Source organism: Periplaneta americana, chromosome 13 (assembly GCF_040183065.1).
Source record: "Periplaneta americana isolate PAMFEO1 chromosome 13, P.americana_PAMFEO1_priV1, whole genome shotgun sequence".
In the NCBI taxonomy this organism is placed as follows: Eukaryota; Metazoa; Arthropoda; class Insecta; order Blattodea; family Blattidae; genus Periplaneta; species Periplaneta americana.
In genome coordinates this window covers 120,332,109-120,346,725 of record NC_091129.1, presented here as the reverse complement: position 1 = coordinate 120,346,725, position 14,617 = coordinate 120,332,109, and the positions used below count along the sequence as shown (strand labels likewise).

Sequence of the window (14,617 nt, the reverse complement as noted above, 5' to 3'; positions counted from 1 at the left end):
CCACTGCGAGTGCAAGATTGAGAATCCAAACATTGACCCTGATGATCCTGAGGAAATCTCTATTTAAATCAATTAAACATAGTTTCAATTATCCAATATTAAAACATGTGGTATATCATTAACAGTATCAATAAATGAAATTTTGAATTATTTCATTGTAAAGTATTTTATTAAAATGTAGTTTTTTTCGTTCGAAAATAGCTTATATTTCAGTTCCGTCTAGCGGGATTCAGTGATAACCAGTTGGCAACACTGGCAGAAGGTCGAACTCCAAGCAGCACAAGCGATAATACGTAGTTAAATGAATTGTGTGTTAGAATTTACGAGTAAACTCGTAGGAAGAAATGAAAAACTGTAACATTAAATATATGAAGCTAGTAAGGTACATGAATAAAAATAATAACAAATGAAAATTACTTTATGGCTTTTTAAAGAACCGGGACATTTGCAAATTTGTACTTTAAAAACCTGAGACATGTTAAAAAAATCATGACATGTTTCATTTTAAATGAGACAGTACTAGATAAAATGCACGTCATGTTATCACAAACTCTACTTTCAAAAAGTATAAATCACAAACATACATACTAAAAAAATTCACTTTTAAAAATACTGCCAAGAGAAGTACGGAGAAAAAATAAAGCATCGCCATAAGTATTGTAACATCGTAATAGAAATTGACCAACAGTTTTCAGGGATTGACCACCAGGAGTGCAAGCTTCATTGTTATATTTAAAAATGGAATGAAATCTGTAATCTACAGTTATTTTTCAGGAAGGATGCCTAAAACGCAAAACAATTGGAATAAATTCGGGACAGTAGGAAATTTTACCAAAAAAACAGGACTGTCTCAGCAAAAACTGGACGAATGTAAAACCTAAACAAGTGACTAATCAACAAACACTAAAAGAAATGACAGCGGATTTTAAGAAATCCCTATGATTGCGTGTAATATAGGAATTAGAGCAATGGAACTAGGATAAGTAAATACAATTTGCTTTAAGATTTAAGTGAATGAAATAAGCCTTGAATAACAGCCAGTCTTCCAATAATAATAATAATAATAATAATAATAATAATAATAATAATAATAATAATAATAGTTACTTACTGGCTTTTAAGGAACCCGGAGGTTCATTGCCGCCCTCTCATAAGCCTGCCATTGGTCCCTATCCTGAGCAAGATTAATCCAGTCTCTACCATCATATCCCACCTCCCTCAAATCCATTTTAATATTATCTTCCCACCTACGTCTCGGCCTCCCCAAAGGTCTTTCCCTCCGGCCTTCCAACTAACACTCTATATGCATTTCTGGATTCGCCCATACGCGCTACATGTCCTGCCCATCTCAAACGTGTATATAATAATAATAATAATAATAATAATAATAATAATGATAATAATAATAATAATAATAATAATAACGTGTATATTTAGTAGTTGCCCAAAATAGTTTTTCCATCTGTTCAGGATTGAATGAGAGGCAATAATAATAATAATAATAATAATAATAATAATAATAATAATAATAATAATAATAATAATAATAACCAAAACAGTTGATAAAGCGCCGTAACATAGACCAATAAAATAATCAAACAACTTTCTTTACACGTGCTGCTGGTGTTGAATTGAAATCTTTATTTTTGTGTTTACATTCTATTCACTGTGACAATTTGTTTACATATATTTACACGACTAGCTTCTGTTTAGGTCCAACATTACATGTAGTACGAATTAATGAAAAAATCATAGTTGATGTTGACAGAAAATTGAGTTTAATTCGTTTTAAGTGAGAACATATTATTTGCTTATTACTTCTTCCGTTTTCTCGTGTAATAGGAATAAAAGTTAACATTCCAGCCAATCAAACTGAGCAACAAAAGTGTAGTGATTACAATTATTTAACACAGATTCATCCTTACATCCAGGATACAATGAAGTTTCATTATGATGTCGTTGTTCATTGCAACAATGTGAAATAAAGTTAAACTTAATGCCAACTTAAAAAAAAAATATGGTTGTATATATCTTGGCATTCTGGATTATATTTTTGTAAATGGCACTGCAGAGTCATTGTCGCCACAAATGGATACTGGCATGGCCATCTTATACTGGCCATATTGGTTTTATTTATTTTTACTCGAGAATTTCTCCCAACGTTGTCTGTACTGCACACATCCCTTGTGGTTGATTTCTTCATATCCTGGTATGGCTTTCTTTGCGTTCGAGTACCACCTGACGACGTTCGGGTATTTGCTTACATCAAAGTCAAAAGTCTGTGAACACACAAGATAAGTTCAGTTTCGGCTCAAGGACGATCACATAGGCCTATAAGCGCTCTTATCCAACAGCATAAAACAAGAACAATGGGCTTGCAAGAATACAAAATATCTCATAATAAATGGTAAGAGGAACATTTGTTTAATAATTAATTTGTTCAGAAAAATATTGCTTTAAAAATACAACAATATACGAGAGATATTTTGGAGTTTAGTAATGACATTTTATTCTCCAAAGTGAGGATAGTGTGTCTAATTATGCATAAGAGATTCGCTTTTGGGGGTTATTTTCTAAAAGAAAAATAAATATAGCCCACTATGTTTTATTAGAAATACTTTATTTGTAATGTGTCCATAACACAAGAAGATAAAACATGTAAGGCATGTTAAAACACAATGAAAAAAGTGGCGGGCATTGTCGGGGACTCACTCGTAGGCAGCAGCACTCGCAAGTTTCAGGGGAGGTCAAGGAAGAGAGAGTATCGATTCACTACGACTCAGTAGCAGAATGCCGCAACCGCGATATAATACTCCGCGCTATGTCGATTTTCTGTGAATGCGCTGCATTGTTGAGTGTTAGTTTAATGAAAAGTGCATGCGTATGTGTGTAACATACCTACTAATTTTGTGTAAAATAGCTCATACGGAGGAACACTGCTGCTGCCAAGAAGTCAAAAGGAGAATAACAATGGCAAAGGAAGCTTTTAATAGAAAAAGGAGCATCTTCTGCGGATCTCTGGAGAAAGAACTAAGAGAGAGACTAGTGAAGTGCTTTGTATGGATCGTAGCATTGAATGAAGCAGAAACATGGGCACTACAACGAAATAAAGAGAGGCGACTACAAGCACTTGAAATGTGGATATGGAGAAGGATGAAGCGTGTAAAATGCACAGACAGAATAAGAAACGAAGCTGTGTTGGAAAGACTGGATGAAGAAAGAATGGTGATGAAACTAATCAGAAAGAGGAAAAGGAATTGGCTGGATATCTGGTTGAGAAGAAACTGCCTTCTGAAGGATGCACTGGAAGGAATGGTGAACGGGAGAAGAGTTCGGGGCAGAAGAAGATATCAGATGATAGACTACATTAAAATATATGGATCATATGAAGAGACAAAAAGGAAGGCAGAAAATAGGAAAGACTGGAGAATGCTGGGTTTGCAATGAAAGACCTTCCCTTGGGCAGAACACTATGAATGAATGAGGAACACTGAGGTCATTATTTGCAGAATTAAAAGGCAAATGGTTTTCAAGTTGGAGGAATGAAACAAAATGAGCTTACAAAGATAGGAGATCGACACTACATTTACATATTAAAATAGCGCATGGAGGAAGATAAAATAGGAAATTTCAATTTTCCATGGTATAAGAAATATCCTTGGCTAAAAGAGTGCTCTGAGATAAATAAATTATATTGTTTTATCTGTATTCTGTTAGGGGGTGAAAACGAGTAGTCATCATCTATGGGGTCTGTGTTACAAAACGTTTAGACACAAAAGCCGAAAAATATCTCCTGTATGAAAAAATACAAAATAAGCAGATTTTTCTAGCCTACCCAGTATTTACACCTTAGCTTCACCACTGGCAATGAAGTTAACCATATCAACTTGTCAACTCTTCAATTGTTGTATTTCTTGTAACAGAAAAAGTTTATTTTGTATTTAATTGTTTTACCTCATACTGTAAGAATTACGAGTTCAGATGAGTTTGGTGACAAAACTCTAGGTCGATTACACAATGTGAAGTAATATAAATCGTTCTATTTTTTTGTAAAAAATAATCTAAACAAACGATGACAACTGAAACGATAAATCTTTAAAAACAACTCACAAACGTTATCGTGCATACAAGTGCATTTTGATAACAGCTGACGCAGGACTCACTCATGGAGCGAATTTGTACAGTCAATCTATGTGCATATTACGTAACTCAGAATGCGAACAATATAAATTTAATTTGTAAGTAATTTTTTTTTTTACTTGTTCAATTGGTATGTTTCGCATTGGATCGAGGTCCTCCAGTTAGTGACCCCTAACTGAGACTAATAATTATGATTAGACCACGGACCTTTATGCACTAAAAGACCTGAAAATATGCATGCAACTGTGCAGTAAAAACAGTTGAAATATGCGCTAAAAATTGAAATGTATGGAGTAAAAATACTTTTTAAACGTTTAATAATATGATGTAAATTAAAATAATTTAAAGTTATAAGTATTAAGGAGATCCTTCTCTGGTGGCGGGAAAAAGGGCTTAAGTCAGTCTATGCAAGATTTACAGGAGGAATTTTCAAAGATTTATACAACTGGTGTAAATCCGAAAAGTGGCAAGTTTCGGCTATTTCATTATTTTCTTTATTGTTGACGTCACTGGTTTTACGATCTCTTTTAGGAAAAGTGTTTAAGGAAAGAAATCTTATATCACAAAAATAATGACTTAAGCCCATTTGCCCCCCCCCCACCGTAGGTATATTGCACAGAAGACGATTTTGTCATCAGTAAGAAAAAATTTGTCTTCAGAAAACCATTTACTCAAATTTTTTCTGCTACTTTTTTCTTTCGGCATTTCGGTGGTTAAACTTTTTAAGCAGATCGATCATGTAGTGGTTCTTCGTTTGATTTTACGGTAAAACTTGTTGAAATGAAAATTTACATTCCACGAAACTTCACTATCGCAGATGTTTAAATAAATTCAATTTTGTTTCTATGAAATCAGAGCGCACTAGCAGCATTGTCTTCGCAGAAATTCCATGACGTAAATACCTGTCTTTATTGTCGCAGATGTCTCAATATATTCGCTCTCGACGTTCCCATTACTTACTTCACACGGTAGAAACGGTGGCTTTGTTTATATCATGGAAACTATTAATGAAGGTGATATAATGATAATAAAACAGCGATATGAGCCCTTACTCACTAGGATGCATTGTCAAACCAATACGTACCACTAAATGCAAACTGTGTAGCCTACATTTCAGTTTTTCTCTAGCCGTAGTAATATTTGCTAAATAATTTTTTTAGGTTAGGATTGGTTTTCTTTGATTAGTCTTGCTTGCATGCATAAATACAGACATGGAAATCCTACACATACAACCCAAAAACCAAAAACTCAACACACTAGAACAATATGAAATATACAGACATACTAAAACACACCCTGATCAAATTCTCAACACACAGATCAATTTCAGAACACACACACTATTTGACACCACATTTCAACACTTTTCAACAATCGAACGCACCCACACAACAGGCAGCGAAGTTCGAGATGACTCCGAGATCTAATAGGCTCTGAGGATGGTGTGAAGAAACACAGAAACAGCCGCACATGCTTACACAAGTAACACGAGTAATATCGCCATTTAATCAATTATTTAGTCTTGCTTTGCTTAAATTAGCTTAAACTAGTTTGGATATGTTGAGACTTGTTTATATTTTCTATCGTTAATTTTGGTTCCTTTCGATAAATTCTGGCTTTGTTTATGTTAGTTTCAATTTCTCTAGGTTAGATTCTATTGTATAAAAGTGAAACTAACCTAAGAAAACCAAAACTCCATTCCGGTCGTGAGATTTCTTCTTGTTCCACGATAAGCTTTCCGCTCATAAAACCACAACTGTGCCTATATTTTTTACACAAAGTTCCTCTTCTCTTCATAACAAAGTTTATAGCTCAGGACTGTTTTCTGTTCGAAAAATTGATAATAAATCTGAAACAACACAATCTACATTTTTTCTAGCTATCTAAAGATCTCTGTATGTACGATGAATGAAAAACAATCTAATAAGCGGACTGTTTCACATGTTTCCGAAAACAGCATAACAGCGGTATGTCCTATATAAGTGCCAATGATAGAAATAATGTTTCATCTTTCACGTGTTCTTTCATCATTTTTGTCCTTAAACTATTTTCCTTGCGGCTAACTCACCTCCGCGCTGGACACGGATGTCACGAGGTCGAAGTCAGCTATGGTCAGGTTGTCGCCTGCCGCCCAGGTCTGCCCCTCTAGGAACTTGTCCAGCAGCTGGAACGCTTCCTCCAGCTTGGAGAATCTGGCTGGATCGGGAGCCTGCCCCAGGTATATAATGCTCAGCTGCAACAATCCATTGACTTACTTCAGTAATCGAATCACTGTCAATTTTACATTCCACTCGGTTATCATTTATTAACAAATCCATTTTTTCATTCGCTCAATAAAGCATCCACTATTTCATTGCTTCCTTAATTAATTTAATTATTTCACTCACTCACTCACTCACTCACTCACTCACTCACTCACTCACTCACTCACTCACTCACTCACTCACTCACTCACTCACTCACTCACTCACTCACTCACTCACTCACTCACTCACCCACTACTGTCCATCTGAGTGGTTAAGTCGCAGGGTCATCGAAACGGGGGAAATCGCGTGACATTTACTTACTTTAACGGGACTATTTTGTTTAAATTATTTTGAACACTTGCATAATATTACAGAGGTGTGAAAATTATTAGAATAATCTTAATTTTAAAGGTTTTTTAATAGTTCCTTCACAAATATTAATTGAATTGATGAATATTGGTATATATTACTATACTGATGTAGGATATATTTACTACTAACAATGCCGGAAAGCATTGTTGTACATTGGTATTTGTCTTATTTTACAATTGTTATGGGAATTCAGAAATTATTATATTATGTTGGCGGAATTGGAAACAATACAAAATTATATGCACAAAACAGATGTATACGTTCATTTGAACCTTCACAACAATGTAAACGCAAAGAACAATTTGTTTAAAGCATTTCTTAATTAATTTTTTATGTTTCCAATTCCGCCAAAATAATATAATAATTTCTGAATTCCCATAACAATTGTAAAATAAGAATACAATAATGCTTTCCGGCATTGTTAGTAGTAAATATATCCTACATGAGTATAGTAATATTATATACTAATATTCATCAATTCAATGAATATTTGTGAAGGAACTATTAAAAAACCTTTAAAATTAAGATTATTCTAATAATTTTCACACCTCTGTACGTGCTGTAGAGAAAGTTACACTACACAGAACTATACACAGCGTATTCTTCACCTAATATAATTATTATTAGAAACATTAAATTCAGACGTTTGAGATGGGCAGGGCATAACTTATAGAACGTATGGGCGAATCCAGAAATGATTAATAGAGCAGAGAAATTCGTTTTGGCGGCGGGGATCGCACCTGGGTCTTTGGTTCTACGTACCATTGAGCTACGCCGAAGTTCAATCCACAGCACCGGATCGAATCACCCTCCTCCAGTGTTTTTCCCCTTTGGGACCTGACTCCAAGTTCGACATAAGATTGAGTCACAATCTCCCGACTCCTGTATTTTTCTTCTCTTCGAGCATTTTCCTCCCTTATATTTGCTTAATGTAAAAATCTATTTGAAACATAATTTTTCCGTGGTTGATGGCGATTTATATGATGGAGTCCGTTGTTCCAATGCGCAATCTCTGTACAAGACAATACTTGCCAGAAATAGTTTCAGGGATCGCTAGTTTAAAATCAAGCAATATTACAGTAAGCATACCAGACAGCAAAACTCATGAAGGAGAGTTTTCTCTTATGAGCAAAAAGTGAACAGATGTTCGAAACAGGAGCACGACACATGTATTAAAGTCAGAACTGAAAACCACAGGCAACTTCAGCTACTCACATAGGGAATTCTTGCAATTTGGTTGAAACTATTAAGCCTTGGTTTTTCTGAATCGATGCATGCGTCGGTTCTGAAAAACCAAGGCTTTACGCGAGGTAAAATGTCTCAAAATACCCTTAAATTATACCTGTGTAAGTGTACAATATTTTTTTTTTAAGTACCGCTAACTGAATTGCATAATTTGTCAATTTTCTATGTGAAATATTGTAGATCTCTTATTCTCCCATATTAAAAAAAACAGTTGGCAACCCTATATGACATTGACTTACGTAATAATCCACAAATCTCTGGTACAGTGTCCCGATGTCGAAGTAGAGCCTCTGGTTTACGAGGGCGCGTTTCTTCGGATCCTTGGGATATAGAGAGTCGTCCTTGGCGTACTGGTCCACCAGGTATGAACAGATGGCCCGGCTGTAATGTACAAAAACAGTGAACCATAATGTGTTAATATGAATTCATTACAAATGCCATTGGCTTCTGGTCCTGTCACGTCCATTCCTGCTCTGACGATGAATCATCTGCCTATATTGTAACCGATGTCACGATGTGGTGTAAATTTGTCTCCTGGACTTAATGATTTACAGCAGATATTAGCAGAAAACCACAATTTCAAGCCACACAGAGTTTGTGTGCTCTCGATGTGGGTTTCTGGCGTCTCGTCAGCCCACTCGAGTTGTGTGGATATAATGGGGAAAATTGAGACGATGTCGGGTGGAATTCCTGGGTAGCTCAATCGGTAGAGCGTTGGTGCGTTAAGCCAGCGGTCTCGGGATCGATACCCGGCCCGGAACAATTTTTCCTTGAAATTAGCCTATTCAAGTCTGCTTCACCAGGAGCTTTATCTAAAAGCTAGATTTGCATAATTTACACCTTACTTTCTTCAACCAAGGAAAGTAGATGAGTATTATTGCTTCAATTTCATTTGAAGAGTCCGCTGCAAGAACGCTGGATGTCATTTGGAATACATTTTGCAGGAGAAGCAATTGAAAGTTTGAAATGCTTAGCGCTCAAAGCTTAACTGTGATTTTCCGATCATTACTGGACAATGACTATCAGTGTTAATGCCATATAACTCTCTATGTACATTCTATATGAAGGGTGCACGGGAAAAACGATCAAGGTCCATAAAAAATCGAAATTGAGTTAATAATGCTATCTTATAGTGGAAAAGAAGTACTATCATGTGGTCTAGCTAGTAATAAGAAATAATCGTTCTTGACATTCCACTACGTCAATTTCTATTAAATACACACATAACAAAGTATTAAGTGCTTAAACTTTAAAATTCGTTTTTCTCGAAACTTTCTAAAATGGACCTTGATCGTTATTCCCGTGTACCCTTCTTATGTCTTAAGCTATGCATTGATAGTCTTTGTTAATTTTCGACAAGAAAGTGACATCCATCATTCTTGCAGTGGACTCTTCATTTGGAAGTAACGTCATAGGCTATTTTCTTATAATTATACACGTGAAAATGTTTATATTTTTAAGGAAAATTGGTTTTACAATCTCAAGATTTCGGAGTACTTAGGAATTTATGCATTATTTTAAAATTACATATATCTGAGTTTTATAATCCTGTCTGTTGATAGTAAAAACACGATGAGTAGTATATGCAAAATTTTTAACATCAATCATCAGTTTTTACAATTTACATAGATTTTAATACACGACTGCATTCATTTCTTCATAGAATGGCGGAAAGACATGTCCTACCGAAAAGAGAAAAAATTCTGAAATAATGAAAATACCGTACTACCTAAAATATTACATTTTATTGGTAGGATTTCGCAAGTAAAACAAGTATTTCTTGAAATTTCTTAAAAATTTGAATTACTATGCTTTCTTCGCATTATTATATATAAATTCGCGTTATTTCGCTATTCAACAGATGACAGCGTCTTGCCATCCTAACGGCAAACATCAGCCAACTCTTCCTCTTCCCGTTCCGTGATCACTTGATCAAATCTCAGTCCCCCTCGCGTATGTGGTACCTAAGAGGTTACGTCCAATTTCGGCTTCCCCTTCAAAATTTTCTAGAGTTCCTTCAGTGGAGCAGCGTAACCCGGAGTGAGACTAGTGGCCAACAGGCTTGGAGCTCACATATTTACTTTTGTACAGCCCCCAACCCCTTGCAAGGACGCGTTTACGTACATTTTAAAATTTTTCCTCCCAATTCTCTTTCGATTTTTCGATTTCGCTATTCAACAAAAGTGCGTTTTTTGGGCTTGTAGGAAGCAGTATAAAGAAATGGTGCAAAAATTGACAAAATGAGCGCAATTCGCGTTATCGCGTCTCACGAATTTTACGGAACCTTACTTATGTGTTTGGAGTAAAAAATGACAACTTAAGATTTCTTTCTACGATTTCTGATTTGAGTCTTTATCTCAGTCTTCATTTTGAGTTGATAAATGTTATTGAAATAGTATTCATAGGCTATTCCAATATTTTAATGGTTCAAAAATGAAGTAGGCCTACAGAATTTACAAAGTGAAGAAAAGTCTGTAGTGACGAGTATTAATTTACTTCGTCTTTTTGAGAGTTTCCAAATTCTCAGATTGAAATAGGCCTACACAAGTGTAATTTCTCCTATGAGCCTGATATTGCACTTCTAAAGGCCAGAAAGTTTTAACAAGACGTTCAATGGTTGATAAGTATCAAACTGCACCAAGACGCAAAATTTTAGAATAACATTATTAAGCGAAATCACAAAAAATCTAATTTTCTCAATATTCTTACATGATTAGTCAGTATAAATTTTCATAACTGTTAACTCAACATCATTATAAGTAATCTGAAATACATTGACTAGCTACATATTATTATATAGGTATATCAAGAACAATTTGATTTGATTGATCTCTGATTTTATGCATTCAATTGAATAAATAATGAATTAACTGAAGCCTGTTGACCTGTTTCGTCCTCATGTAAAACGAATTGTCATCATTCTGTCTTTTGGCGTCCAGTATAATAGTATTTTTGCTAGGTGACCGTCTTCCATTATTATTACAAAACTGTTAGGCCAATTTGTATAAAACTCCCTGACTAAAGATCAACTTTGATCGAAGATCGAAAAGTAAACCGAATTCAGACACTTCTTCTATTGTATAAAACTTTTCTGCGATCAAATTACCTTGGTTCAAATGCAATCTAAGTTCACGTGAAAAGGATTTGGCAACATCGCATAAACAGGTGAAATACGTGATGCGCGGACCATGTTATACAGGTTTGTTCAGTGTTGCCAATCTAGCGATTTTAACTCTTTTTCAACAACAATTTCTTTTAACTTTTATCTTACTTAAATAGGGATTTAGTGACCTTTTTAGCACCCCATAGTGACAAAATTTAATCTTTCTTTGTTGATAATGAGAAATCTAGCGACTTTACAACTACTTTTTCGCGACTTTCCGCATTACACTCTGTTGGAGACACTGTTTTTTTTTGCAATGTAAATAATGGCGGACAATAAGAAGAAGGTTGACTGTTCTCCAAGTTGTTATCATGTTATGGTGTTTGATACTGCTAAACATAATAAAGCTTTATAAAACGACAATTTTCATTTAGTAATATAGTTAATTGAACATTTATGAATGTACCTATCATATCCATTAATGATTAATGGTTGTTATAAACACAATATGATTATAGGTTATGTTATTTGATACTGCTGAACAGATAGAGCCTTATAAAATGTAAGAATGTTTGTGTATTAAGGCAAGAAATTGAAAGAAATATATGTACATGTACCTAACATATCTATTAATATTAATAATAATGGATATTTTACTTGCACAATCTGTCACTCGTATATTTCAAACAGAAAAGAAATAACTGAACTTGGATCATCTAACTTAATCGGAGAAATTTCTTCAGTCAAAGTTGACTTTAGTTTGAGACAAATTAATCTCAGATTAGACTTTATACAACACAAAATTCCAAGTTCAGCTGAAACAAGGATCAATTTAACCTCTGATCTAAGATTAAATGGCTTATACAATCGGGCCTTAGTAAGTTCGGGACCTTCAGAGCACGGCTCAATACTGTGAGAGTTCAGGTGTGATCGCGGAGCCACGCCAGTTATTTTCAGCGTATTCCGAATCTCACCGGACCGGTGGACAGCAATGACTTCACGCTGCAGCGAAATAGGAACAAAACTACTGGAAGGTTCAATGGCCATCATGGCGGCTGTACAAGTTGTATGTGCTACGCTAGCAAGATTTTGCGAAATTTCCGTACTGTCATCTCGTTCAAAGAAAAGAGAGCATAAACAATTTATTTCTTGAACCAGTAGCAATAACTTGTCTGTTGACATGTTCGTTCATAAGCCATTAACATATTGTTTTTAGTATAGCAGTATAGTATTTATTTATTTAACCTGGTAGAGATAAGGCCGTCAGGCCTTCTCTGCTCCTCTACCAGGGGATTACAACTTGTTGTGCTCATTACAAACAATACAGCAGAACACACCGCCATGACACAACATTTGCACGATGTCATTCGTCTGCTAATTCCCGCCCTATGCAAGAACCAATCAGATTCACTGATGGCGGCTGATGGATACTGCCACCACCTCTGCAAGCTGATGGAACCGGTGCAACAGAGGTGGGGCCATCAGTGATGTCATCGTTGAAATTCGGAACACTGTGATGCCATCAGATTGCTCAGCGCTGAGATTCGGAATACGCTCTCTGCTTTAGTGTTAGTGAATTGACGTGTTACTCAGTAGTGGTGGTGGTGGGGGAGGGCAGGAGTAGGGGTAGCGGTAGCGAGAACAGCAGCAGAAACAGTAGCAGTAGCAGCTTTATTTTCCTTGATAGAGTTAAAGCCATAAGGCCTGAAATACTATACTAACCTCTCAGAGAGTACGAAGCCGTTGTCATTCAGAACTGGGATGCAGTGCTGGGGGTTCATCTGCAAACAAAAAACGAACGACTGTTAGTGAGCATTCGGTGATGTGATGATCAATGGTGAGAAAATATTTTTATGAAAGAATCGCAGATATGTGGATGATATGCAGTTGTAAAGTAGCCACGTTCAATTAGTAGGCTAGCGGTGTCAAAGAGGACGGAAGTTTTGTAGTTTCAATAATTTTAATTATGTCGCGCTGTCCATTGTCGTCGTCAAGTCTTTTGAAGGCCGCTCCAATACTCCACGCGGAGTGTATAAAGCAGAGTTGCAAATTTTAGCAGTGTGTCTTGTTCTAGTCCACAGTGAAAATTAATTATATTACTTTATTTTATTATTCATTTATTCTATTTAATTATTTCTTTAAATAATTAATTTAAAATAAATAATATAAATAATCTTCAAATTAACTCATGCTTTGAGCAATTAAGCCTAGCCCATATCCATGTTATATTAATAAATAGCAGCAACAAACAAGACGTGACAACGTCGCATTTTCATTTTATTATCGGTGCATGCAATAACGATCTACAAATCTTAAAAGGAATGCCGCTGCCTAATAATTAAACGAGGCAACTATATATTACATGTAGGCCTATTATGCCCCCATCAACAACCTGCAGCATGTTATTAAATTTGAATTTTTCACAACATTTCGTCGACAAGATCCAAATTTCATTAAAATAAATTACTTTTCTTCTTTTCTTCTTCTTCTTTTTCTTCGATCTTTCTTAAATGTTTCTTAATTTTTCTCCTTGCTCTCATATACTTGTTTCGCTTTCTTTCGTTTTCTGCTACTTAATTTCTCTTGCATCTTCTTCTACAGAATAATCCATTGAGTGCTCAACTGTAACATCCTTAATAAAACTACAATAATTTTTTCACCTACGGTAATGTGGTTACAATAGAGCCTACTGGGTGATCAACCTCGTTCAATCTGCGACACGCCATTTTTGATCTTGGAACACGTGCTATCGTCTTTTGCGTGCTGATAGATATCTCAGACTCTGGGAAATACGTACATGCGGCAGAAAACAGATGAACTTTGCTTCGAATTTCGGGTGCTGAAAAAATTAATACCACAACTGGCAGTTATTTTTTACCTCTTATGATAGCAGCAATAATTTCGGTTTGCAGTAGAAAAAAATGATGTAAATGAAAGTATCTAAACTTGTGAGTTAACTAATTAGCAATACTCGTATTCATATCAATATCAATTGGCTACACAATTCAGTTGTGTTTTGATTCCAATTCAATTCTATATTCAGGTATATTCAGGTAAGTGTAATTAAATAAGATACAGCTTATACCCGTAGACCTACTTGCTATGAAACATACACGTGGCCAATGGACAGAAATATATTTCACATTTTAATTAATTTCACTTCGTGTTTAGATTTTTATTGAAATATCCAAGAGAGGAAATAGCATGGCAGCGAGTTCTCCAAGAATGAAAGTGCTTGACATTCAAAGTACTTACACTTAATATGGAGGCCTATAATGTATTGAAGGAAGAAGACGTTCAAATAAAAATAATGCACACAGAGACGCAATTATAACAAGAATAGCAACATTATTAGGAGTTAGTATTTTAAGTAGGCTATGCATTTCAAAGTAGTATTTTCTGTTTTCGAAATTCGTACTAATATTATCACGTGGTCAAACTAAATAAATTTTTAGGTTAGACCTCATGAATCATAAACTGTTTAATTAAAGCAATGAATTTTATGTTGTCA

General features: G+C 35.1%; 1 protein-coding gene across 1 annotated transcript in view; it reads right to left on the bottom strand.

The window, feature by feature from the left end:
* Positions 1–1,618: 1,618 nt before the first annotated feature.
* The window catches only part of LOC138711654 (uncharacterized), an 83,277-nt gene continuing 70,278 nt past the window's right edge, over positions 1,619–14,617 (bottom strand). The window contains exons 13-16 of the mRNA XM_069842786.1: positions 12,829–12,887; positions 8,243–8,384; positions 6,209–6,373; positions 1,619–2,279 (exon numbers count right to left, since the gene is read on the bottom strand). Of these exons, the coding sequence (XP_069698887.1) occupies positions 2,130–2,279; positions 6,209–6,373; positions 8,243–8,384; positions 12,829–12,887 (516 nt within the window). The 3' untranslated portion in view covers positions 1,619–2,129. The remainder of the gene's footprint in view (positions 2,280–6,208; positions 6,374–8,242; positions 8,385–12,828; positions 12,888–14,617) is intronic.